A 23,808-nucleotide genomic window follows, 5' to 3' on the forward strand; every position below is an offset into this window, starting at 1 on the left:
TTAGGCCCCGATGTGTGATGTTCCCGCTTCCGAGTCCAAGTGACTCATTGTTCAGTTCCCACCTATGGGTGAGAAAACGCAGTGTGGTTTTCTGTTTCTTGTTGATAGTTTGCTAAGAATGATGGTTTTCCAGCGGCCATCCATGTCCCTACAAAGGACCAAATTCATCTTTTTTAATGGCTTGGCATAGTAATTTCCAGGTGTACATGTGCTACATTTTTCTTAATCCAGTCTGTACAGATGGACATTTTGGGTTTGATTCCCAAGTCTTTGCTATTGTGAATAGTGCGCGCAATAAAAACATACGTGTGCATGTGCTTTATAGCAGCATGAGGTTATAACCTTTTGGATATATACCCCAGTAGTGGGATGGCTGGGTCATATGGTACATTCTAATGTCTCATCAGAGAATTCCCCCAAACCAACTCTGAATGTAAGCTGTGCCCCACCCAAACAGATGCCAAACAGGTTGTTTAAATGAAATAAAATAAAAAACATTTTTTCCCTCTAATAACAGGTCCTGTGCTAAAATACAGAGCAAAATGACCCACAGTTTCCATCCTTTAAAAGTTCATAATCTTTAGCATATGAGAAAACATACAGACAATTCATAATAATACAATATATTGTGCTATCCATGCATGTGAAGCTAATGCAGTGAATGCTAGAAAAGAAAAGGTCTTTACTGAGAAAGGTGTATCTGAGCTAGGCCTAGAAAAATTCTTAGAATTTTTCCCAGCGGGAACACAAAGGAAAAGCTTTTCAGGCAGACGTAACAGTTTGCCCATAAGCACAGAGAAATGAGAAGGCAGGATATGCCTGGGGAGAAGTGAATACCTTGATGAAGAAAACAAAAATGTTTGAGAAGTCTAAGTTTACATTATACATGTTTCTAATGTCATGTGAAGTGGACTACCTGTCCCACATCCAGTGCTCCTTCTCCTTTCTAAGAGTACCCTCCCCAGCTCAACCCATGGGTTTCAGGGAAGCTAAGTCCACCTCTAGCTGAAAGAGAACATCTCTAGGACTTAGAAAAATCAGAATGATCTCAACACCCAATTACATCACTCCCACTGCAACCCATCCTTCCCTATTTTTCCCCCACCCCTTCCCACCACCCTCAAAAATCCCTGATTTGTTCCAGGCAACAGGAAAAGTAGCTACAAGTCTACTATGCAAGTTTTTCCTACAGCCAAGCCTCGGTAAACTGGGTCACAAAGTAAAAGAGTGAGAAAACAGAAAAGGGAGAAGAGGAGGGAATGGAGACATGATACAGTATACAGAGGGAGAAAGGCCCACAAGGAGAGCAGAGAGAAAGAACGAGAGAGAGAGACAGGGGAAGAAGGGTAGGGGGAAGAAAAGGAAGGAGAAAATACAGACCAAATGACCAACAGACCTATGGGCAGAACACGTTACTTACTCCTCGTATTTTCGCATAGAAAGATTTCCCTGTGGTAACACTCCTGGCCCCTCTGTCTACATCCTCACTCACTCCTGCTTCCTTTTTGGGAGAAGGAACTGGCCATGCAAGGCATGGTCCTCCTGGGCTCCCTCTTTGGGGTGTGCCTGCCTGCAGAGAGGGTACGTCCTCATGTCCTCTTGGTCAGGTGTTAAGTTTAGCAGGACCAACTCTATACAGCTACCACAGTGCTTGGTGGGTAAATTCAATCTGAGATTCAGAATTAGAGGCTCACTATGACTATACATTGTCTTCAAACCCCTAATCATGTCTTCCAATCTAGCTTTTAACAGTCCTAGAGTTACCATTTCAATCTCCACCTACCTGACTTGCATCTATGCCTCAATGGGTTCCAAACTCTGGCAGCAAAGAGAGTTGCTTCTACTGGGCTGACAAAAACTGCCAGCAAGACTAACAGACCAACTAATAGAGAAAGTTAGAGAGACCCAGAAATAACAAAATCAAAAATCCATTTAATCCTTTTCTGCATGTTTATGTCTCTACTTCCTGACAAAGAACAAATATAGGACTAAAGAAAGAAGCATCTTACCTGTCACTCTGCTTGGTTCCTTTGCTGTGAAAAACAATGGAAGAGTCTGCCCAGGGCACAACCGTCGTCCACATGATGCCAAACCAGTCCCCCACTGGAACACGATGCCACTCGCTTCCCAACAGAATGGAAGAGAAAGCAGAGAAGATGCACATCAGGATAAGACTAGATTGCTCTTTGAATCTCACTGCTATGAGAAATTCCCGGTTCTTTCTCAATTAATACGAGTGTTATGGAGAAGCTCAATTGCTTCAAGAGGTCCTGCAACTGGTCCAGGGATTACCACCAAGCCAATCACAAATTCAGTCTTCAGGGCAGACTAAGACCATCAAAGTAAATTCCAATACCACACAACTTCCTATGAAAAGTTCCGGGACACTCCTCCAGAGTCAAATCAGTGGAATGACACCTTATTCATGATTAACCTGAAAAGACAACTCAGACCCGAGACAAAGCAAAAAAGAACCTTGAAGATCATCAAGTCCATTCCTCACATTTAGTAGATGAGAAAACTGAGGCCCTGAAGAAAGGATGTGATTTGTCTGCCCACGCAGGAAGGTAACAGCAGAGAAAATGCCAGGACTCAGTTCTTCTAACACCTAATGTAGTGCCCTTTCCACGACACCAAGATGAATTCAAATATTCCTAATTGCCAAGTAAATACATACTTATGACTGCAAGATAGCTTCTTAATAGCCATGATTTCAGTGGAATGGCCTTTTACTTTCATGCCCACTGAATCTAATTCATGTACCTATGTTCTGAACCTCATACAAAGGCAAAGATGAAATTCTAGATATTTGGTCTACAGACAGGTGTGTGCAACTAGGATCCATCACCCAACAGCAACATTAAAGTTCTGCTCCTTTGGGAGTATCCTATAAACAGCAGTCCTTTTTTAGGCTGTAAATAGACAAGGCTGTTTTGTGAAAAATAAGCTATGACCACTGAACACAATGTGAGCAAAGCACAGTGTTGAAACAAAAACTTATCTCTTCAACAAATTGACTACAAGAGGGAAAAAAAAAGAGGAAAAACTTTACAGATTATAAGAGACTTCAAATAGCTGACAGGAGATTAATATCCAGAATATATAAAGAACTCCTAAAACTCAACAACCAAAAGAAACAACTCAATTAAAAAATGGGCAAAGATGTAATCCCAGGACTTTGGGAGGCTGAAATGGGAGGACTGTTTGAGCCCAGGAGTTTGAGAAGAGCCTGGGCAATATAGTGAGATCTCATTTCTACAAAACAATTTAAAAATTAGCCAAGCATGGTGGCGAACACCTGCAGTCCCAGCTGCCTGGAAGGCTAAAGTGGGAAGATCACTTGTGCCTGGGAGGTGGAGGCTGCAGTGAGCCAAGATCACGCCACTGCACTCTATCCTGGGCAACAGAGTAAGATGCGGTCTCAAAAAAAAAGCAGGGAAGGAGGGTGCAGTGCAAAGAATTTGAATAGACATTTCTCCAAGAAGATACACACATGTCCAGTAAAAACATGAAAAGATGCTCAACATTGCTAACCATTAGGAAAATGAAAAGAGATATCACCTCACACACATTTTGATGCTACCATTTTAAAAAAACAGAAAATAACAAGTGTTGGTGAGTTTTTGGAAAAATTGGAACCTCGTGCACTCCTGGTGGAAACAAAATGGTACAACTTCTGTGGAAAATAGTATGGTAGTTCCTCAGAAAATTAAAAATAGAATTACCATATGAACTGATAATTTTACTTCGAATATATATCCAAAAGAATTGAAAGGAGGATCTTGAAGAGATATTTGTACACCCACGTTCATATCAGCATTATTCATAATAGCTAAAACATGGAAACAACTCAAATGTCCGTTGACAGATAAATGGTAAACAAAATGTGATATATCCATACAATGGAATATTATCCACTTTAAAAAGGACCTAAATGCTGATATATCCTACTCCATGGATGAACCTTGAGGACATCATGCTAAGTGAAATACACCAGTCACAAAAAAGACAAATACTGTATGATTCCACTTAAATGAGGGACTTACAGTAGTCAAAACCACAGAGACAGCAAGTAGAATAGTGATTGCCACAGGCCAGTGGAATGGGGAGTGGGGAGTTACTGTTTAATGGGTATAGAGTTTCAATTTTGCAAGATGAAAAGAGTTCTGGAAATGGATGGTGGTGATGATTGCATAATGATATGAATGTACTTAATATACTTAAAAATGATTAAGATAATAAACTTATACTATGTATATTTTACCATTATAAAAAATTAAGAAAAAAAATTTTTTTAAAAAAAGAAAGACTTGTGATACATATCAACCAATTACAATATGTAGACCTCATTCAGGCTGGGCACAGAGGGTCACACATTGTAATCCCAACACTTTGGGAGGAGAAGGCAGGAAGATCGTCAGAGGCTGGGAGTTCAAGACGAGTCTGGGCAACATACCAACACTCATCTCTACAAGAATAAAAATGTAAAAATTAGCGGAGTGTGGTGGCACACATCTGTAGTCCCAGCTACTTGGAAGGCTGAACCAAGAGGACTGCTTGAGTCCAGAAATTTGAGGTCGCAGTGAACCATGAACACACCACTGCACCCCAGCCTGGATAAGACAGGGGGACCCTATCTTAAAAAATACATATATATGCATGTGTGCGTGTGTGTGTAAGTGTGTGTGTGTATGTGTGTGTGTGTATATATAGGCATGGGAAGAACTATATCCCCCTAAAATTCAGTTGTTGAAACCCTAATGCCCAGTGTAATTAGATTTGCAGATAGGGGCTATGGAATGCAATAAAAGTTTAAGGGGGTCATATGAGTAGGGCCTTAATCTAATAGGACTGGTGTCCTTACAAGAAGAGGAAGAGACATCAGAGATCTCCCCCTCTCCACAGGCACACCAAAAAAGGCCACGCAAGAACCAAGTAAGAAAGTGGTCACCTACAGACCAGGGAAAAAAAAAAAAAAAAAACTCAAAAGAAACCAATCCTGACAACACAATAATCTTAAGACTTTTAGCCTCCAGAATGATGAGAAAATAAATGTCTGTTCTTTAAGCCTCCCAGTTTGTGGTATTTCGTTATGGCAGCCCTAGCAGATTAGTACTGTGGTACATCCATACCAACAAATACTACTCAGCCATGAAAAGGAATGAATTACTGATATACACAACTTGGATGAACGTCTAGGGAATTAGGTTGAGTGAAAAAAGCCAACCTCAAAAGGTTATATACTGTATGATACCATTCATATAACATTTTTGAAATGACAATATCATAGAGGTGGAGAACAGAAGAGTGCTTAGCCTAGGGCTAAGAAGTGGTTATAGGCAGGTAGAAATGGGTATGGCTATAGAAGGGCAACAGGAAGGATCCCTGTGGTAACGGAACTGTTCTATGTCTTGATTGTATCAATGTTAATATCCTCATTATGTTATTGTACTATAGTTTTGCAAGATACCATTAGGGGAAACTGGGAAAAGAATACACGAGGTCTGTTTTATTTTTGCACCTGCATGTGCATCTGCAATTATCTCAAAATAAAAAGTTGAATTTTTTTTGAAGCATAATCAATGCTAAGCTCAGGACTATCAGCACAGTCCTGCATTGAGCTCTTCCTCACCTCCTCTCTCCTTCCTCCACTCCACAACTGGACTCACGAAGCACTTGAGCCTCAGCTGCCACAGCCAATTAGTGCTGTCCTTCAGTTCAAAAGGAGTAAGAGCAGAAAAAATGAAAAGGGGAGAGATAAAAGGGTCACCATTCTCCCACATGCCACCTCCCTGTCCCTCTCACATACAGACTGTCAGTCCCATCACCCACTCACAGTACAGGAGACAAGCTCACTTAAAGCTTTTAAATTAATAAACATTAAAACCCATTAGGAAGGCAGTGCAGTTGCCTGCAAAGAATATGGGCCTTAGGATGCAAACCATCCCAGCCTCTGATTCCAGCTCTACCTTACTCCCCGTGTAAGCTTACACAAGCACTTTAACTCTGTGCCTCAGTTTCTTCACATGTAAAATGTAACCCGCATCACTTCCTGGTTGTGAGGATTAAAGTAATCAAATCAAATAGCACCTAGCACCATACCTAGCACATAAAGAGCTAGAAAACTTCATTTCCTTCCTCCCTACCTGCTAATGTCTTTCCCACATGACTTCTGCCTTATGTTCTCTCCTTTTCATCAGAACCACAATATAGCAGGACCCTTTGAAATATTCCCTAAAGGGTTTGTCCCCTAAAGTTCAGTTTCCTCTTATTACAGACCTATTTTTTAAAAAGGGGGTAGGCTGGGCACAGTGGCTCACACTTGTAATCCCAGTACTTTGGAAGGCCAAGGTGGGAGGACTACTTGAGGCCAGAAATTCAAGACCAGCCTGGGCAACATAGCAAGACCCTGTCTCTACAAAAAGATCTTAAAAATTAGCAGGGCATGGTGGTATGCACCTATAGTTCTAGCTACTCAGGAGGCTAAGGGAGTTAGACAGCTTGGGCTCAGGAGTTCAAGGCTACAGTGAGCTATGGTCGAGCCACTGTACTCCAGCCTGGGCAACAGGTTAGACCCCATCTCTAAAAAATATTAAAAATAAAAATAAAAAATAAAGATAAAATGATCACCTGTAGCAGCTAATGCATGCCTCAGTCCAGCAGCAATACAAACAACCTTCTCTTTATGGAGCTGTCAAAATAAAGAAAAGGATTTAGATCTCAGAACCATCCATCTACAAAATTGTATATAATTTATACCCAAATACAATGCAGTACGCTCCTCACTATGGGTCTGACTGGTTTAAAGCAACCACTCCCCCAACATTTCCACCCATAAATACCTCTATATTTATCCCTAAAAGAAAAAAAAGTATCTTTTAAAATGCCATATCACAACACCACATGACAACAACTCTCAGGGCTGAAAGGCACTTATAAGGTCATCCAGTCCAAGAGTTAGTAAATGTTTTCTGTAAAGGGACAGTTGGTAAATGTTTTACAGGCCATAGTTTCTGTCACACTACTCAGCTCTGCCATTGTAACATAAAAGCAGCTCCAGACTATACATAAACGAATGAGCATGACTGTGCCAGTAAGACTTTATTTACCAAGGGTTCAAAGTTTCCCAACCTGATCTAGTCCAATCCCCATCCAACAACACCCCACCAAGTGGTCATCCAACTCCTGCCAAACACCTACCCCCAGTGACACAGGGATCACCATTTCCCCAGATGCCTGTTCCATCTTTGCACAGTTCCATTTATCTCTTTAGGTGGAACCAAATCTATCTGCCTGCAACTCCTGACAATGCTTTCCAAATATTTGAAGACAGTTGTCATGTCCTCCCTAAGACATCTTGTAGTGGTTTTAAAAATAGGTCCTCAAATTCTTTGCTACTCCTCCCTTCAAGATGTGGAGCTTAATACCCCTCCCCTTGTGTGGGCTGGACTTAGTGACATGCTTTTAATAAAGAGAATAAAGAAGCAATGAGTGACTCAGAGTCTAGGCAAAAAAAGGCACTAAGGCTTCCTGCTTAGCATCTCTGTGTCTCTCATCACTCCTGGCGGAAACCAGATGCTATGTCTGAAAAGTCCAATAGAAAGGTTCACATGGCAAGGAACATGCAACCATTAGGGCTTTATCACATTTGTTTATTTACAGGTTCACGGAGACCGCAAGCAGACCCAGCTAACATCTCAACTGCAACCTCATGAGAGACCAGCTAAGCTGTTCCTGAATTCCTGACTCTCCAAAACTGTGGTATAATAAATGTTTGCTGTTTTAAGCTGCTAAGGTTTGGAGTAATTTGTTACACAGCAATAGATAACTAATGAAGATCTTTTCTTTAAGCAAATATCCCCCATTCATCAGCCATCACTGGGTTTCAAATTCCCTTCCCCTCCTGGTCTTCACTTCTATAAATATGCTCTAGTTGTTCAATATTTCTCTTTTAAAGCAACTCTATAGCATCATTCTAACCCCATTAAGGTTTATCACATTTGTTTATTTACAGGTCCCCAGTGTCTTTCTAAACTTTAGGACTCTCAAGGGCAGGACCTGAGTCTTATATACCTTTATGCCCAGGGCCTAAGCACTAAATCCACAACAAAACATGACATCACAGATGCAGGCTGAATGGCAGAAAGGACTGAGCTCTAGCCTTCCTTCTTCTGAAAACTATACTTCTGTCAATGGAGTCCACAATCACATTAGCTTTCGGGAAGATCAAATCTTAGTGTTAATACAATTTGAACATATCATCCTTTATATTTTTCTTTTGTTTTTCCCCAAAAAACTAACTGAAGGGCTTTACATGTGACTTCAGTCTCTAACACCACTCACCTCCACCTCTTACTCTCCATCCCAACTGCTGCTGCTTTAGTTTGAGCCACAGTCATCTCATTTGGATTGTTAGCAAGAGTTTCCTAAGTAATCTTCCTTCAGTCCATCTTCTACTACCCTATCTGACCTCCCTACCGTGCTGTTCTTACCATGTGTCACATACAACCACCCTGATTGCCCCATTCCCACCTACTCTACCCTGGAACTCCCACCTCTTCCTTATATTCCAACCATACTACACTACTTACTATATCTCAAACTCTTCTGTTTTATTCTGCTCCACTTTTGCTTACATGGTTCCTTCTGCCTAGAATGTTCTTCTTTTGTACCCACTCTGAGCATCCTCCTATCCCAAGACAGGTAAACTTCTATTTAACTTTTGAGACTTAGCTTAAGCCTCTTCTCACCCCACCTTCCCCTAGATGCTCAGTACTCCCTCCTTTGGGGATATACACGCATCTGTCATAGTTCTGACATGGTATTACATTTAAGTATTTATGTGCCTATCATGTCCTACCAAACTATAGCTCTCAACTGCTAGGACGGGTCTTATTCAACTTTGCTCCCACTGCCTAAATATAGTACCTACACATAATGATTGTCATTAAATAAATGCATGAATTTCCATTAAATTTCACTTTGGCACATTGTTGCATAGAATATCACCTGTCAAAATGTTTTTACTTTCTGATTCTGTCATTCAACATATTTTAACCATTATTCCTCTATTCCTTAATTATATAAAGTATAATTAAGCTAAATTAATTATAACTTATATGTAGGTGCTTACCAGGCCACCTATTTGCAATTGGGAGCTATAATACTTCCTTCAGGGGCTACAGAGCCTAGACTTGTGTGCATACCATGGGAACGATGACCCCAAATAACAGTCTACAGACCAGCAACTGAGTTCAGCAAGCTGGCAGGGGCGGACCCAAGCTTTCTCCAGGGAAAAAAACATCTCCACTACTAATCAGAGTTTAGGAAAATTAGATCAGAGCAGGGCAACTTAGGTGGTAAAACTCATTTTTGATTCACGCATATTTCTTTTAAAATTCTATATTCCTATTATGATCACTTACAATATAAACTTCACAAAAAGGGGTAATTTTAAGTATGATGCACTGAATTAAAGAACTCTGAACTAGGGCCAACAGTCCTATTTAACACTTGTTTTGTCCAATATGGTAACCACTACCTACACATAGCTCTTGAAAACTTGAAATGTGATTACACTAAACTGAGACATATTGTAAGTAAAAAATGCATACCAGAGTTCAAAGCCTTAGTACAAAATCAGTATAAAATATCTCGCTAATAATTTTTATACTGAATTAGCCGGGCATGGCGTCAGGCACCTGTAATCTCAGCTATTCGGGAGGCCGAGGCAGGGAACTGCTTGAACCTGGGAGGCAGAGGCTGCAGTGAGCCGAGATTGCACCACTGCACTCCAGCCTGGGTGACAGAGCAAGACTCTGCCTCAAAATAAAATAAAACAGGCTGGGCGCGGTGGCTCAAGCCTGTAATCCCAATACTTTGGGAGGCCGAGATGGGCGGATCACGAGGTCAGGAGATCGAGACCATCCTGGCTAGCACAGTGAAACCCCGTCTCTACTAAAAAAATACAAAAAACTAGCCAGACAAGGTGGCGGGCGCCTGTAGTCCCAGCTACTCGGGAGGCTGAGGCAGAAGAATGGCGTAAACTCGGGAGGCGGAGCTTGCAGTGAGCTGAGATCCGGCCACTGTGCTCCAGCCTGGGCGACAGAGCGAGACTCCATCTCAAAAAAAAAAAAAAAAAATTAAAACAAAAAATAACTTTATACTGATGACATGCTGAAATAATAGTGATAATAGTGTAGATACACTGTATTAATTTAAAAGTTATTAAAATTAATTTCACCTACATGCTACAACATGGACAAAACTTGAAAGCATCAAGTGAAGTAAAAGGTTAGCCAGGTCACATATTTTATTATTTCATTTATATGAAATGCCCAGAACAGGCAAATCCATAGAGACAAAAAGTATATTAGTACTCACCAGGGGCTGAGGGGAGGGGAGAATAGGAATTGACTGCTATTAAGTATATAGTTTCTTTTGGTGGTAATGAAAATGTTCTAAAATAAGATAATGATATTGGTTGTTCATTTCTGTGGATATACATTTTAAAGGGGTTAATTTTATGGTACCTGAATTATAGCTCAATAATGCTTTTATTTTAAAAATTAATTTCACCTGTTTCTTTTTTTAAAAGGGCTGCCAGAAAATTTTAAATTATATACAGCTCACATTATATTTCTACTGGCTGGCACCGGCCTATACCATTTGCCCAGCTTAGTGTCTTTTGACAAATCACTTCTATTTGGACCTATTTCTAACATAATTTCCATTATTACTAATTTTAGAACTGTAAAATGTCATTAATACCCTTATGAGATGTATTACTTTTATTGTTTTATTTCACAAAACTTCATATAAAGTGTATAAAAACTAACAGAGGTTTTCATTCACAACGTCTACCTCCCAACTTAACTTTTCCCAGAAGGACCTATTTTTCAACTCGAATTCTCCTACCCCATGGGTTTTCAGGGATCCTGACAGCCTTTTATTCTGGGGAGAGATAGGTTAATACCTCAGAAACACTTTAACAGGTCATGGGCGAGCTAAATATTAACTGTCCTCACCTCAATGGCCTGGGGAACCACACATCTTCGAGGTCCATGAGGAACTCCTAACTGGCCAAAGGAGTTGGATCCACATGATAGAACGTGACCGTTTTCTGCAAAATACAAATACTTAACTTGCAAATCTATGAAGTAAGATGTCTGTGACCAATGGTTTAATGGTGCAGGGTGAGAGATGCAAAGCAGATGAGGGGAAATGCTTCAGTGCATTCAGACCATATTCCCTGCTTTTATTCCTCTGGGAATGAAAACACTGGGCACCAGGTTAAGCATTCTACACAGACTATCTATTCTATTACCTCATTAATAACAGATTATCTGTGTAGAACACTTAACTCAGTGCCCAGTACTGGGATGGGAGGATAGTAATTTCTCACTTTTCATGCTTCCATGTGACAAAGTTTCCATTAGTAAAACACTCCAGCTTTTCTCTGTGCCCTTCCCCATCCTCACTGCTTTCTAGGAGACAGCAGTCATGTAACCAACTGGTGAGTTTAGGAGATGGGACAGGACATGTGTGGCTTGGCACCTCCCTGTCAGTCATTCTAGGTTGACACATAGGAAGCATTTCCCTGTGGGGAAAGCCTAGAGATTTGGGGGTAAGTCTGGACCAGAAGAATATTAGGACCACTGGCCTCATCATTAATCCCGTCCTCCAATTTAGCCTTTGCCAGTGAAAAGCCAATAGTTTTTCATCTCCATTACTGACTTCTCTCTGCCTTTCTCACAACTGGCTCCAAATGTGAGCAGGAAAGAGCATTATCTACTAACTTCTTACAATCCAAAACACAGGCTCACAATAAACACTTCATAAATGATAGTTATTATTTAGATTCTAATAATTACCATCAAATTCAACAAATATTACAGAACCCCTCCACAGAGGAGAATGGTGACACTTGAGCAGGGTTTTAAAGCTGGGATTTGAGTCCATCAGACAGACAAGAGGGGTTGGTCCAGACAGACAGAAGAGCAAGTACGGCTTGGTATGACTAGAAAGAAAAGTATGAGGAGTGTGGAGAATAAGAGACAAGGCACAAAGATAGCTAGGGAACAGTTACAGAAGGCCAACGCTAAAAAGCTAGGGATCTGAGCTATGTCTGGGAGAATCCACAAGGGTTTATGACAGAAGAGTGACAGAAGATGCCCTTGCAGGAGGACTGTGGCAAAGAGGGAGCCTGGTCAGAAACCACAGATGGTCCTTTAAATCCAGAATGGCCAGCTAGACAGAGCAAAGCTGAACAGAGAGGTCAAAATTGCTTCAAGGGAACAGACATCAGCTGACAAAGTAACTACTTCTGGCTGTTCCCAAGCGCATTATTCTAATAACCCTCTGGCCATATCCTATCCTGCTACCTGGCTTTACAAAGACCAAACAGATCTGCCCAACACCAATTATTTAAAAAACAAAAAAATCCCACAGTGGGAAAAAGCTGCCATCACTGTTTTGACAACCAGTATTGCCTCATATTCTCCTACCACACTCCCCACAAATAACCCTTCGCTGCCACTGCTGGCCACTGGCCAGCTACCCCAGGCACGCAGCTTATCATGAACTTTTGGGACAGGAAATGGCCAGCAAAGGTGATCTAGTCTATTCCCTACTCTCTGACAAAAGTTTTCCACCCCAATCCCAGTCTCCTTTACCATTAAATTCTCCTTAGAAAAGATAGTCCACAACTTTCCTTGACAACCAGAGGGAAAATTTGTGTGTGCTTTTTATTTTTATTTATTTTGAGATGGAGTATTGCTCTGTCGCTCAGGCTGGGGTGCAATGGTGCATCTCAGCTTACTGCAACCTCCACCTCCCAGGTTCAAGTGATTCGCCTGCCTCAGCCTCCCAAACAGCTGGGACTATAGAGTAGCTGGGACTATAGGCATGGGGTACCACACCTGGCTAATTTTTGTATTTTTAGTAGAGACGGGGTTTTACCATGTTGCCCAGGGTGGTCTCGAACTCCTGACCTCAAGTGATACACCCGCCTTGGCCTCCCAAAGTGCTGTAATTACAATTGTGAGCCACCGCACGGGGCCTTGTGTGTGCTTTTTAAACACAAAGACGTTTTCATTTAATCGGCAGTCACCACCATCATACTGTTCTCACCCAAAGCCTTTGTGGTGATACAAATTTACCTAGGAGTGAACTCACCTGTGAGTATAATGGTAAAATCCCAGCCACAGGCCACCTGTTGGATGGGACAGCCAAAGAGGGATTTGCAGGGGGTAAAATATGGGATATCCTCTGTGTGACCAAGCCCCAGTTGCCCATCTTTGTTCAGACCACAAACAAAGAGGTCTCCTCCATCTGCAAAATATAAAGGCATCAGTGATAGTATGCACAGGGAAAAACACAACTGCAAAATGAACAAAAAGATTTCACTAATTATTTGGAGTCTCAGACCAATAACTTTTTTTCCCATCCAAGTTAATAAGTTGTGTATGTTCATGTATTCTGGAGCCAAACAACACAAGGCCAAGGGCCTCAAACTAATACCTACATAGAAACTTCAAGTCTTGGAGCAGTGGTCAATCACCAAACTGAGCATCTACTGGAACAAAAAGCTAACATTTATTCAACATTTAGAATGTGCCAGGTACTGTTTTAACAGCTTTTTATGCAGGGCGGATTCATCCTTTAGGCACAGTGTCTAGGGCCCACAACACTTTCAGAGGCCGATAGAGTGGCTTAATTTTTAGTTATTTTGAAATGAGAAAAAGATAATATAGTAGCAATGCATATATAACACTAAATCTGGAGTGGATTATATTAATATCCATCTTTATACCAACACAGTTGTAAAATATAATTTTATTTCTTTACAAAGAAAAGGGTCCATAAAGGGAAAAGCACCCAGGACCCATGACAGTCAGAATGGAGTCCTGCTAACTCACTGGTTCTCTTCACCCACCATTATTATCCTCATGTAACAGATTCAGAAACTGTGGCTATTTGCCCAAGGCCACATAGATAATAAATCACAGAACCAGGATCTGAACCCAGAGATTTGATTCCAGAGCTCATGTTCTTAACCAGATGCAATATGCCCCCCTTTACAACACTGTAGCACTTGTACTACTTGTTAAGTGCTATCCTAGATACAGTAAGGGAAGATTAAGGGAAATGCACAGTTTTTGCTCTCAAGGAATATCCAATCTAATTACAAACACTTCTAACTCCTATGGTGTAAAATATACATTGTAACCCTGCCACTTATTTGCCTTGTGATGTTAAGCAATCAGTGTTCCTTTCTGAGTTCATTTGTATAATGGAGGCGGTGAGGGAAAGAGGTGGCCTAGAAGAAGATCTCTGAAGTCCTTCTAACCCTGAAAATCTAGGATCCTCTGATGGCAATTTGGCTCTTTCACAAAATGTTTCACAAAAATACATTATTTTCCTCTGCAAAATACAAAAGGCTGAAAAATGGCAATATCACATCCAGGGGAAAATGTCTAACTAAGAAAATGAGTGACTATCTACTTTTGAAGGAAGTTACCTGTGACAACTGCAGAGTGGCCCCCTCCTCCTGTGATCCTCCTGACACTCCTGGGATTTTTGAAGGAAGTTACCTGTGACAACTGCAGAGTGGCCCCCTCCTCCTGTGATCCTCCTGACACTCCTGGGTTTACAGAAGTCATTCAGTTGCTGGGGCAACAGCACATCTTCCTTATGGCCGAGGCCAAGTTGCCCATAGCTATTTGCACCCTACGGATGAACAAGCCAAAGATGAAAAAGTTTGGGAACCGCAACTGTCAATGTCTATTTACCTGTCTCTATCTTTCTCACCCTGACGTATCTCTCAGAGCCTACAACAGATGAGATTTCTTAGGCTCATTCTTAAAAAAAAAAAAAAAAAAAAAAAAATTAGCTCCTTCATGGCAAATACTCACAGCACTGTTTATTCAAATATATAATAACAAGCACCAGAAAACAACATGTAACACCGTCTCCTGACCCCTGATCTGTAATACCATTAGTAAGAGACTCACGACCATAATAGTGGAGGAAATTCACGTCCAGGAAAGTTCCTAGGTAGGTACCCTGGCAGGCTGAATTTACTGGGGCAAAGGACAAATGCCCTGCCTCTTGGCCTCCTGCAGCAGCTGAAGAACCCACACTTTTTTCTACCTCGGGCCCTAGAAGGCAAAGCAGCAATGCCAGCCATGGTTGGGGGGGCATGAGTCCTATGAGGTCCTTGGCCTAGCCCAAACCTCTAGAGGTAATAGGGTAAAGTAGCCCTTCCGCTTAGAGTGGCCATGAAAAGAGAGGCCATATCCTAAATCAAGGTTCTTCTGACTGAGAACAAGACAGCCTCTTGAGGAGGAGGGCCTTGTCTTCTCTAGAGAGAGTTCTGAGCCTCGAGTCCTTGGCAGAAGTATCTCATATCTCTCCTTACTCCCTCCCACCACACCCATGTCCCATGCCACCTCACTGCTTTCCCTAGCTGAACTTCAGCCCCTAAAAGAGAACACTATCCAGCACATTTCAAATAAATTATAAATATGGACACAGAATCCAAACAAAGTTCCAGTAGAAGTTGCTCACAGACCCCTACAGGGGCCAGCATGAAGAAAAATGAAGGTCATTCCTTTGTTATATGTGTCTCTGGAGCTGTGGCCAAAACTGTCTCCCCTTGTCCCTGAGTAATCATGGGGACAGCTCAGGACAGACAGAGTTTCAGACTTAGAAACACTCTCACCCCATCTCCTTTCTTCCCTCCTTAAATCCCTTCCCCAAAATCTGAAAAGAAAAATAATAATAATTCGCTCACTGAAGGACTTTGGAGCATTTGGGAATGTAAATCTTACCCTTCCTTTGTCAAGTGGGAAACTGACCAAAGAGGAAATGACCTGTTAGGCTCATTCTTACCGTCTGTTATATGCAACCCATATTTAGATGGAGGCCCCAACCTCAGAACACCACGATTTCCATATGAGAAGAGTCCTAAGCACCCACAACTCAGCCAGTGATATTCCTCATCTTTCCCTTCTTATGCTCCAGCCCCCACGTATTGCCTTTGGGAGACAGCACAGGGGTTCCTTCTGATAAAAGCTAACTACCTAGGGAAGTTAAGGAAAGAAAAAAATGAGGGAGAAACGGCATCAAAATGGGAGGGCAACATCCTGGAATTAGTTCTTGTTCCTCCTCCCCACACCCATAATGGGAAAACTGACAACGACTCTGGAATCAAAGTTGGCTAAGGATTATGTGCCTTCAAGCAAGGCACGTCATTATTTCATTTATACAGTGAAAGAGGTTGGCAATGATCTCTAAGGGCCTTTTCAAGTTCAGTGCTATGTGACTCCAAGATTCACATGGTGAGATTCCAGTAAGGGGACAGATTTCCCCTTGACAGGCAATATGTCTATTATTATTATTATCATTATACAAAAAAGGTCCATAATCCCTATCTGAAATGCTTACAGTCAGATGTATTTCAGATTCAGAATTTTACAGCTTTTAGAAAAGTAATACAGTACACATGTCATATATGCTGATGCAAGGTCCAGGGACAGCAGCCCATAAGCAAAACAATAATATTTCTGCATTAAAAAGTACAAATAATCATAAGAAGTAGCCAAATACTATAAAGGGCCTTATGTCCAGTAAGTTTTGGATTTTCAGAGCTTTTTGTATTCAGAATTGAAGATAAGGGATTGTGGACCTGCAGAGAGAATCTTACTAAGATTTCAGAAATCTTTATAATTTATTCAAGTATCTACTCCTAGCTGGTTCTTCCTGGAGATGAGAAGTAAAATATTTTAAACGTATTTGTTTTTGAAGACACCTGAATGAGGAAAGGTGATGTAAAATAATTACAACAAATACATACAGACATACATACATACATACATACATACATACATACATACATACATAATCCTTCCCCTTGTAGTCTATTTCACAGCTATCCTGGGCTGCAAGAACTCAAAGATAGAAGAGTAAGCCATAGCAGGGGCATAAGTCCCAGGAGCCCACATGGGGCAATTATTAGCTACCAATTACTGAGTGCTTCTCTCCATACTGTGCATTCACCTTTAATCCTCACAACTAAGAAGGACATTATTACTCCCATTTCACAGAGGAAGAAACTAAGGCTCAGGAGGTTAAGTAACTTTCCATAGTTACATCTGGATAGGCAAAAAGTCTGATGCCCTGTACCTTTTACTATACCTTACTGTGTCTCTAAGAAAAAATAAAAAAAGAACATACAGTGAACCAGCCCAGAGCTTACCTGGCAGGTGGTTAACTGTATGACCTTATCTAAAATAGCATCCCCATATCACTCATTTTCTGCTTTATTTTTCTTCATGCCACTTCTTGATGTTACATTATATATGTCTACTTGTTTACTGTACACCTCCCCTGCTAGAAACTAAACTCCAGGAGGGCAGGAACTCTGCTTTGCTCACTGCTGTTTCCCCTGCATCTGAAACTGTGCTGGCCCGAAGAAGATGTACATGCATTTATATGGTGAATGAACGTAAGACCCTATGAAAGACTGTCGCTCAGCATGAAGGGGAATATAGAGTATACACGCACAGTATTTCTTGATCAGCCCTGAGATCTCCGTGGCTGTCCCATTACCAGGGGTGCAAGGCTGCTGAACACCTGGGAGAAAAGTAATATGACACATGGGCACTCTGAGGTTCAAATTATGGTACCAATTTTTGTAATGCTGGGAGAGGCCCTAAATCCAGGATAAAGCAAGACGATGGGAAATTTAACACAACCTATTACGACTGTTGTTCGCCATTCTTCCTTACAAACACTCCAGACATATCACACGTGCACATGCATGGATGCGCGCGCACACACACACACACACACACACACCCCTAACAAGGTAACTGTGAACCGAACTTTATTCCCCCAAAATTTACATGTTGAAGCCTTAACCTTTAGTACCTTACTGTATTTGGAGAGAGGGCCTTTAAAGGGGCAATTAAGGTTAAATGAGGTCATAAGGGTGGGGCCCTAATCCAATATAACTGGTGTCCTTAAAAGAAGAGACACCAGGGATGCTAACACACACAGAAAAGGCCATGTGAGGACACAGTGAAAAAAGCCACGTGAGGACACAGTGAGAAGGCGGACATCTGCAAGCCAGAGAGAGGCCTTGGGAGAAACCAAACCTACTCACACCTTGATATTGGCCTTCCAGCCTCTGGAACTGTGAGAAAATAAATTTCTATTGTTTAAGCCTCTGTTGTGTGGTATTTTGTTATGGTAGCCCTAGCCGACCAACACACCCCCACAGTTTCAGATTATGCAGCAGCAAAAACACACCACCAGTTCTCCGAACACAGCAGAAGGGTGTCAACAACCTATTAAACATATTTTACAGACATATTGTTTCAGTACAGACAAGGCCGAATATTAAAGGTTGTTTCTGCCTGATGTTTCCTCTGTCCACACAGACGCCAGTCTCCTGCCTGGAAAAAGCCAGAGACAGCACACATTCAATCCCCAACTCCACCCCCAGCTCCCGGGCCACCTCAAAGACGCCCAGCCAGCCAGACTACCGCAGGCCATGCTCTCCCTCCTGCCAAACTGCAGCACCACATTCAACAAGTGCCGCCTTGTACTGATCATTACTTCTTTTAAAAATGGTCAATTAATACTGATTTTAACAGCAATGCAGGTTATACTTTTGCTCACCCAACACAAGAACTGGAAGTCTCTCACTCATGTGTATTTCACTCATGTGTATTTCCCCAACACCAGCACATGGGTAGGCACACAGATACTCGTTCATTCATTCGTCAACAAGTATTTACTGGGGACCTACAATGTGCCAGACACCAAGAGAGACACTGTGAACAAGACAGGCACAGCACCCAGTCTCACCACACTTACTTTCTAGCCAGAGAGACTGACGTTAATAATAAATTATACACATCATTAAAACTGTGATACGTGCTATGAAGAAGCACAAGATGCAGCGACTGCTCGTTCCTGTGCATGCTGGTCGGCCACCTGCCATGCTCCTGTGCACGAAACCTCCTGTCTCCCAAACACACATCAAGATGACCCTGTCTCTCCCAATGCTCCCGTCAAACCAACAGCAGCCCAACTCCCCCAAGACAGGCAAGAACCGGTCACAGCAGAGTATCAGCAAATTGGTAGGGTCTGTGCCTTGTACGCAGCCAAACACCGCAGGCCTCACATCCCAAGGATGCGCTCGCCAGGCTGGGACACGGCCTCCCTCCTCCAGGCATCAGGAGGGTGGGGGGCACAGGTGGCCCCATGGGGCTCTGGGACAGGGCGATCCTCTCCACCGAGCCCTTCGCGCTGTCTTCCAGGCGCTATGCGGGCTGGAGGGCTCTCGCGGAACCAGACGCTCTGCCCCAGGCAGGTTCTTCCCGCAGCGCCACAGCCCCTCCGGCTCCGGCCCCGCCAGCCGGCAGGCCCCTAAGTCGACCGCAAAGACCCTTCCCTCCCCGCCCGCTCCTCCCCTGCTCCCAGCTCAGGATCCTCCAACCCAGAGCCCGGCTCGGACCTCCGCCACCCAGCCCCTGAACTGCCCAAGCCGCGGCCAGGAGCTCCCACGTCTCGGCGCCCCTCAGCTGGCCCTGGCTCGGGGGCGGAGTCACGTACCCAGGCGAAGAGCACGGCCGCCGCGGGGGCGGCCTCCGAGGCGCTGGGCTCGCGCTCCATGCGAGGTAGCTCTGCCGGAGCTTCCGGGAGGGACCGCACGAGGGCGGGGCCTGCCAAGGAGGGATGGGCGCGGGAGCCCGGACTCAGGGGCCGGACCGGGATTGCGGATGGGGAGGGCGCGGGGAGGGATCTGTTGTGGGAAGGGGCCCGCGGGCCAGGAGAGGGGGTGCGGACGCGCCCTCGGGCCTTTGGGGACCAGTGGTGGGCGGGGCCGGATGACAAACCCGGAGCCGCCTCCCAGTCAGCCCGCCCCGGCGGCGCTCGCAGCGTCTCCGCCCGCAGCCTCCTGTCGCGCTGGGCCTCTCAGCCTCTCGCTCCTCCCCCTCGTAGTCTTTATTTTTAGTCATAATTTCATGTTTCATGCAGGTGCACTGCGCGCCACAGTTCACAAAGCTCCTTCGTGTTTTTGTCTCCTTGGAGGCCTACGACAGCCCAGAGGGGCTGACAGGGCAGGGATGGCATCACCATTTGCGGGAACAAGAAATGGAGCCTGACGGGTAGGGCAGGGTCCTGCCGGGCATCTCAGGAGCAATTGTCTTGAGCCCGCTTTGATGTGCGTTCGCAAACGTCTGAGGGGGCGCCTTGGGAGGCGAGTGGAGTGGCACGTCGCCAGTGTCGCCCTCTGCACCTGGCACGGAGCGGGAACCCGCGCCTGGCGACGCTGAATGGGGGAGGCTGGTTAGCGTGGACTCCTGCCGGGGCAGCCTCGGCGCTCCGGGCATGGCCCTGAGCTCATTCTATTAATAGTACTGGACAATCGTCACCCAACGAACATTTCCATATAAAATGGCTTTTCTCAGACAGCGTCGTGTTGCTGGTGGGAGTTAAGTTCAATTTATCTGAAGGAAAATATGGCACTGCGTATCAGGAATACAGAACACATGGGGTCACATTAAAGATGTTCATCCATGTTCGATAGCATTGGCCCCTCTGCTGACACGGGCCTCCAGCACTCACCGCCCTTCACGCCTGGGCTTCTGGGAAGTGTGTTAGTGAGCTCTTACACTGTTCTTTCCTGTTCTTTCACTCTATCTACTCTTAGGAATTTCTGCCTGTAAGACCACTTGAGGGCAGCCCTCACCTTTATCTCTCCAACGTGTGGCATCTGGAGAATGTCGATGACCATACCAAGAAAAATGCCAACTTTGGAGAGATAAAACAGCTCTTCATTCTCTAGGGATCTGAATGTGCAGGAGCTATACCATGCTTACTGACTGTCTTATGAGTGGGCTTTTTTGTGCTGACCATTTCTTGCTAGCATGTGTAACAAGATGTAAATGGGACTCGTCCCCACTCAGTTTTTATCAGGGGAACCCGCCCCCAATATTTCAACATAGGTTCTTTCTATTTTCCACAAGTGTTGGCCAGCTGAGAAATAAAGAGAGAGTACAAAGAGAGGAATTTTACAGCTGGGCCACTGGGGGTGACGTCACATATCGGTAGGACCGTGATGCACCCCCCCACCCCCCCACCCCCCCAATTGTTCAGTTAACACAATTGTCATAGTGATCCTGAGGTGACGTACATCCTCATCTTACGAAGACAACAGGATTAAGAGATTAAGGTAAGACAGGTGTAAGAAATTATAAGAGTATTATTTGGGAACGGATAAATGTCCATGAAATCTTCACAATTTATGTTCCTCTGCTACAGCTACAGCCGGTCCCTCCGTTTGGGGTCCCTGACTTCCTGCAACAAGTTTTGGCTGAGCAACAAATGCCGGTTACTCCTATATCATAAAGTAAGGTGCAAGACCACCAAAGCAGGACTGCAAAGCAACTGTCTAAAAACCAGTGTATGACTTTCAGTCTACAAAAAAGGTTGAGAGACCAGAGAAAATTCTAGTAGGATATGTGACCACAATTATCAATGTGGTGTGGGTCTCACCCATCTCATGTCTAAGGAAAGTTAGTTTAGCTGGGTCCCTGAGAGAGCTTGGTATGCATCCCTCCAGATTAGGAGCTAGACAGGCTTCTGTCCAATCTGTTCTGAAAAATACAAGGGCTTGTGGCTGGGTATCTGCTCTAATAGCTGAGCAAAGACAAACTCATGCTTTCGGGAGGTCTTTCACACCCAGAGTTTTTCAAAATAAAAACTGTCCATTTCCCATACATGAACAAACTGGCTGGGGGATGGTCTTAGACCTTGTCCAAGAGAATTTCTGGAAGGGTGAAGTGACACCCACAGGAGAGTCAATCACTAGATTCCTTGAGGGTGAAGGAAATGAATTTAACAGCCCACAGAGATACATTTACCCACATCAAGAAATCCCAAGAAATAAGAAGATAGGAAGGTCTTCCAAAACGCCCACAAGAAAATGTCAGCATGAAATACCAAGTACAGAAAACACTGATGCCAACTCACAACAGTATCAGACCAAAAAGAACTTTTCTCCTCCTTACCTATCCTCCCCTCTACATCTCCCCAACCCTGGAGGAGTCCCAGGCAGCCTCTACCTCCTGGGATCAAGTGATCCTCCTGCCTCAGCCTCCCAAGTAACTAGGGCTACAGGTGTGAGCCACCTTGCCTGGCCAGGATCATTGTTTTATAGATGAGAAAACTGAGGCTCAAAGAAGTTACTTACTTCAAGATCAGTTTTCTACTTTTGATAAAGGAAGATTAGCTAGCTGCAAACCTTTTCTCTCACAAAAAAACAACTAGAAAATTTGACAGAAAATATTTTTAAAATCTATTTCAAGTCATTGGAGAGCTATCAAAGCAGCAAGAACTTGAAGGGCCAAGATCTGAAAGCTGAGAGATTATATTTGGCACTACTTTTCTCCTTGAAGCACTTGCTAATTACTAAGCAATGTCTTGGAGGCTAAGAATCTTGGCTGAAATCAACAACTAAGAAGCTGAGCAGTACCTTTAGCAATCTCATAGGGTAGGGATGGGAGGAGGGAATGGTGGACATGAAGAAGGGGACAAAAGTGGGAGTCCAGCGCCCCCAAGGAGAAGCCCTGGTACACACTCATAGTTTTCTCTTGAGATCCCTAAAGGGCTACACCCTAAAAGTCAAGGTGAACTGGAAATAGACCAGCCCTCACAAAGACTGAAGCTCAACTTCTCTTTGGCTCAATCCCTAACTGGAGTAAGACTTTACCAAGCCATTATATACTGCCTACTAGAAGCAAAAATTAATCCCCTCTTGTGGAAGATAAAATCATCCAGAAGCTAAGGGGGAATATCTGTTAAGAGAGTGACTGTATCAATAATTCTTTACATGTGGAAAATGAGGTGGGTTTTTTTGGTTTTGGTTTTTTTTTTTTTTGCAAAGTCCTCTTGCAGCATAACTTCTCCAATAATCCAGTGTAGTAGACTTAGTGCATTTTACAGATGAGGAGTGTAAACCAAAAATAAAATTCTAAGGCCCCCCAACCATCTGAATGGACTTTCTTCTAGGCCAGGGCACTCTAAAATGTAACCTGAAAGGCTGATTCAGGCCATGACTGGAAGTGGGGGTGACACACATGCCTCCTTATACCTCTCCAGCATTAATATCAACACAGACCTTAAGTCTGATAAGAAAAATTGACAGTCTATTATCTTGGAAGCCTGCCATCTGGAGGCTTCACCTGCATGATAAAACTGGTCTCCGCAAACTCATACAGCAACCCAGACATTCCTTTCTATTAATTGCCAATCAGAAAAATTTTAAATCTACCTATAATCTGGAAGTCTCCCACCCAACACTTTGAATTATCCCAGCTTTCTGCACTGAGCCAATGTACCTTATAAATATATTTGACTGAAGTCTCATGTCTCCCTAAAATGTATAAAACCAACCTGCACACTGACCACCTTGGGCACATGTTCTCAGGGTCTCCTAAGGGCTGTGTCATGGGCCATGGTCACTCATATTTGGCTCAGAATAAATCTCTTCAAATACTTTAGTGTGTTTGACTCTTTTCGTTGACAGGAACATAACACTGAGACTCTACCAAGAACTCTGAAGAGTGGTTACCAGGTTCCAGATGTGTTTGGCTTCTATCTGATATCCATAGGCTTTTTAAGAAGTATAAGATATAATGGTTTTCCTAAACTAATAAAATTGCTAATATAAGTTTAAATCAATTTTAACGTATGTTTGGGAAAAGTAAATATTGGTTGAGAACATAAATT

The 23,808-nt window shown here is 43.3% G+C and overlaps 1 protein-coding gene across 8 annotated transcripts in view; it reads right to left on the reverse strand.

Moving 5' to 3' along the window:
- Positions 1-19,890, reverse strand: part of SERGEF (secretion regulating guanine nucleotide exchange factor) — a 231,521-nt gene extending 211,631 nt beyond the window's left edge. For 5 of the 8 annotated variants that reach the window (XR_001885111.1, XM_017870122.1, XM_017870166.1 and 2 more), the window contains exons 1-6: positions 19,627-19,890; positions 14,595-14,730; positions 13,177-13,332; positions 11,028-11,122; positions 6,631-6,691; positions 2,010-2,123 (exon numbers count right to left, since the gene is read on the reverse strand). Coding sequence is in view for 7 of the 8 variants with exons in the window: in XM_017870122.1 (XP_017725611.1) it covers positions 2,010-2,123; positions 6,631-6,691; positions 11,028-11,122; positions 13,177-13,332; positions 14,595-14,730; positions 19,627-19,686 (622 nt within the window). In the remaining variant the exon portion in view is untranslated. The other 3 variants (XM_017870141.1, XM_017870131.1, XM_017870147.1) reach the window with 3 other exon arrangements.
- Between the last annotated feature and the right edge of the window lie 3,918 nt (positions 19,891-23,808).

This window comes from Rhinopithecus bieti, unplaced genomic scaffold, assembly GCF_001698545.2.
Source record: "Rhinopithecus bieti isolate Rb0 unplaced genomic scaffold, ASM169854v2 scaffold_986, whole genome shotgun sequence".
NCBI classification, from domain to species: domain Eukaryota; kingdom Metazoa; phylum Chordata; class Mammalia; order Primates; family Cercopithecidae; genus Rhinopithecus; species Rhinopithecus bieti.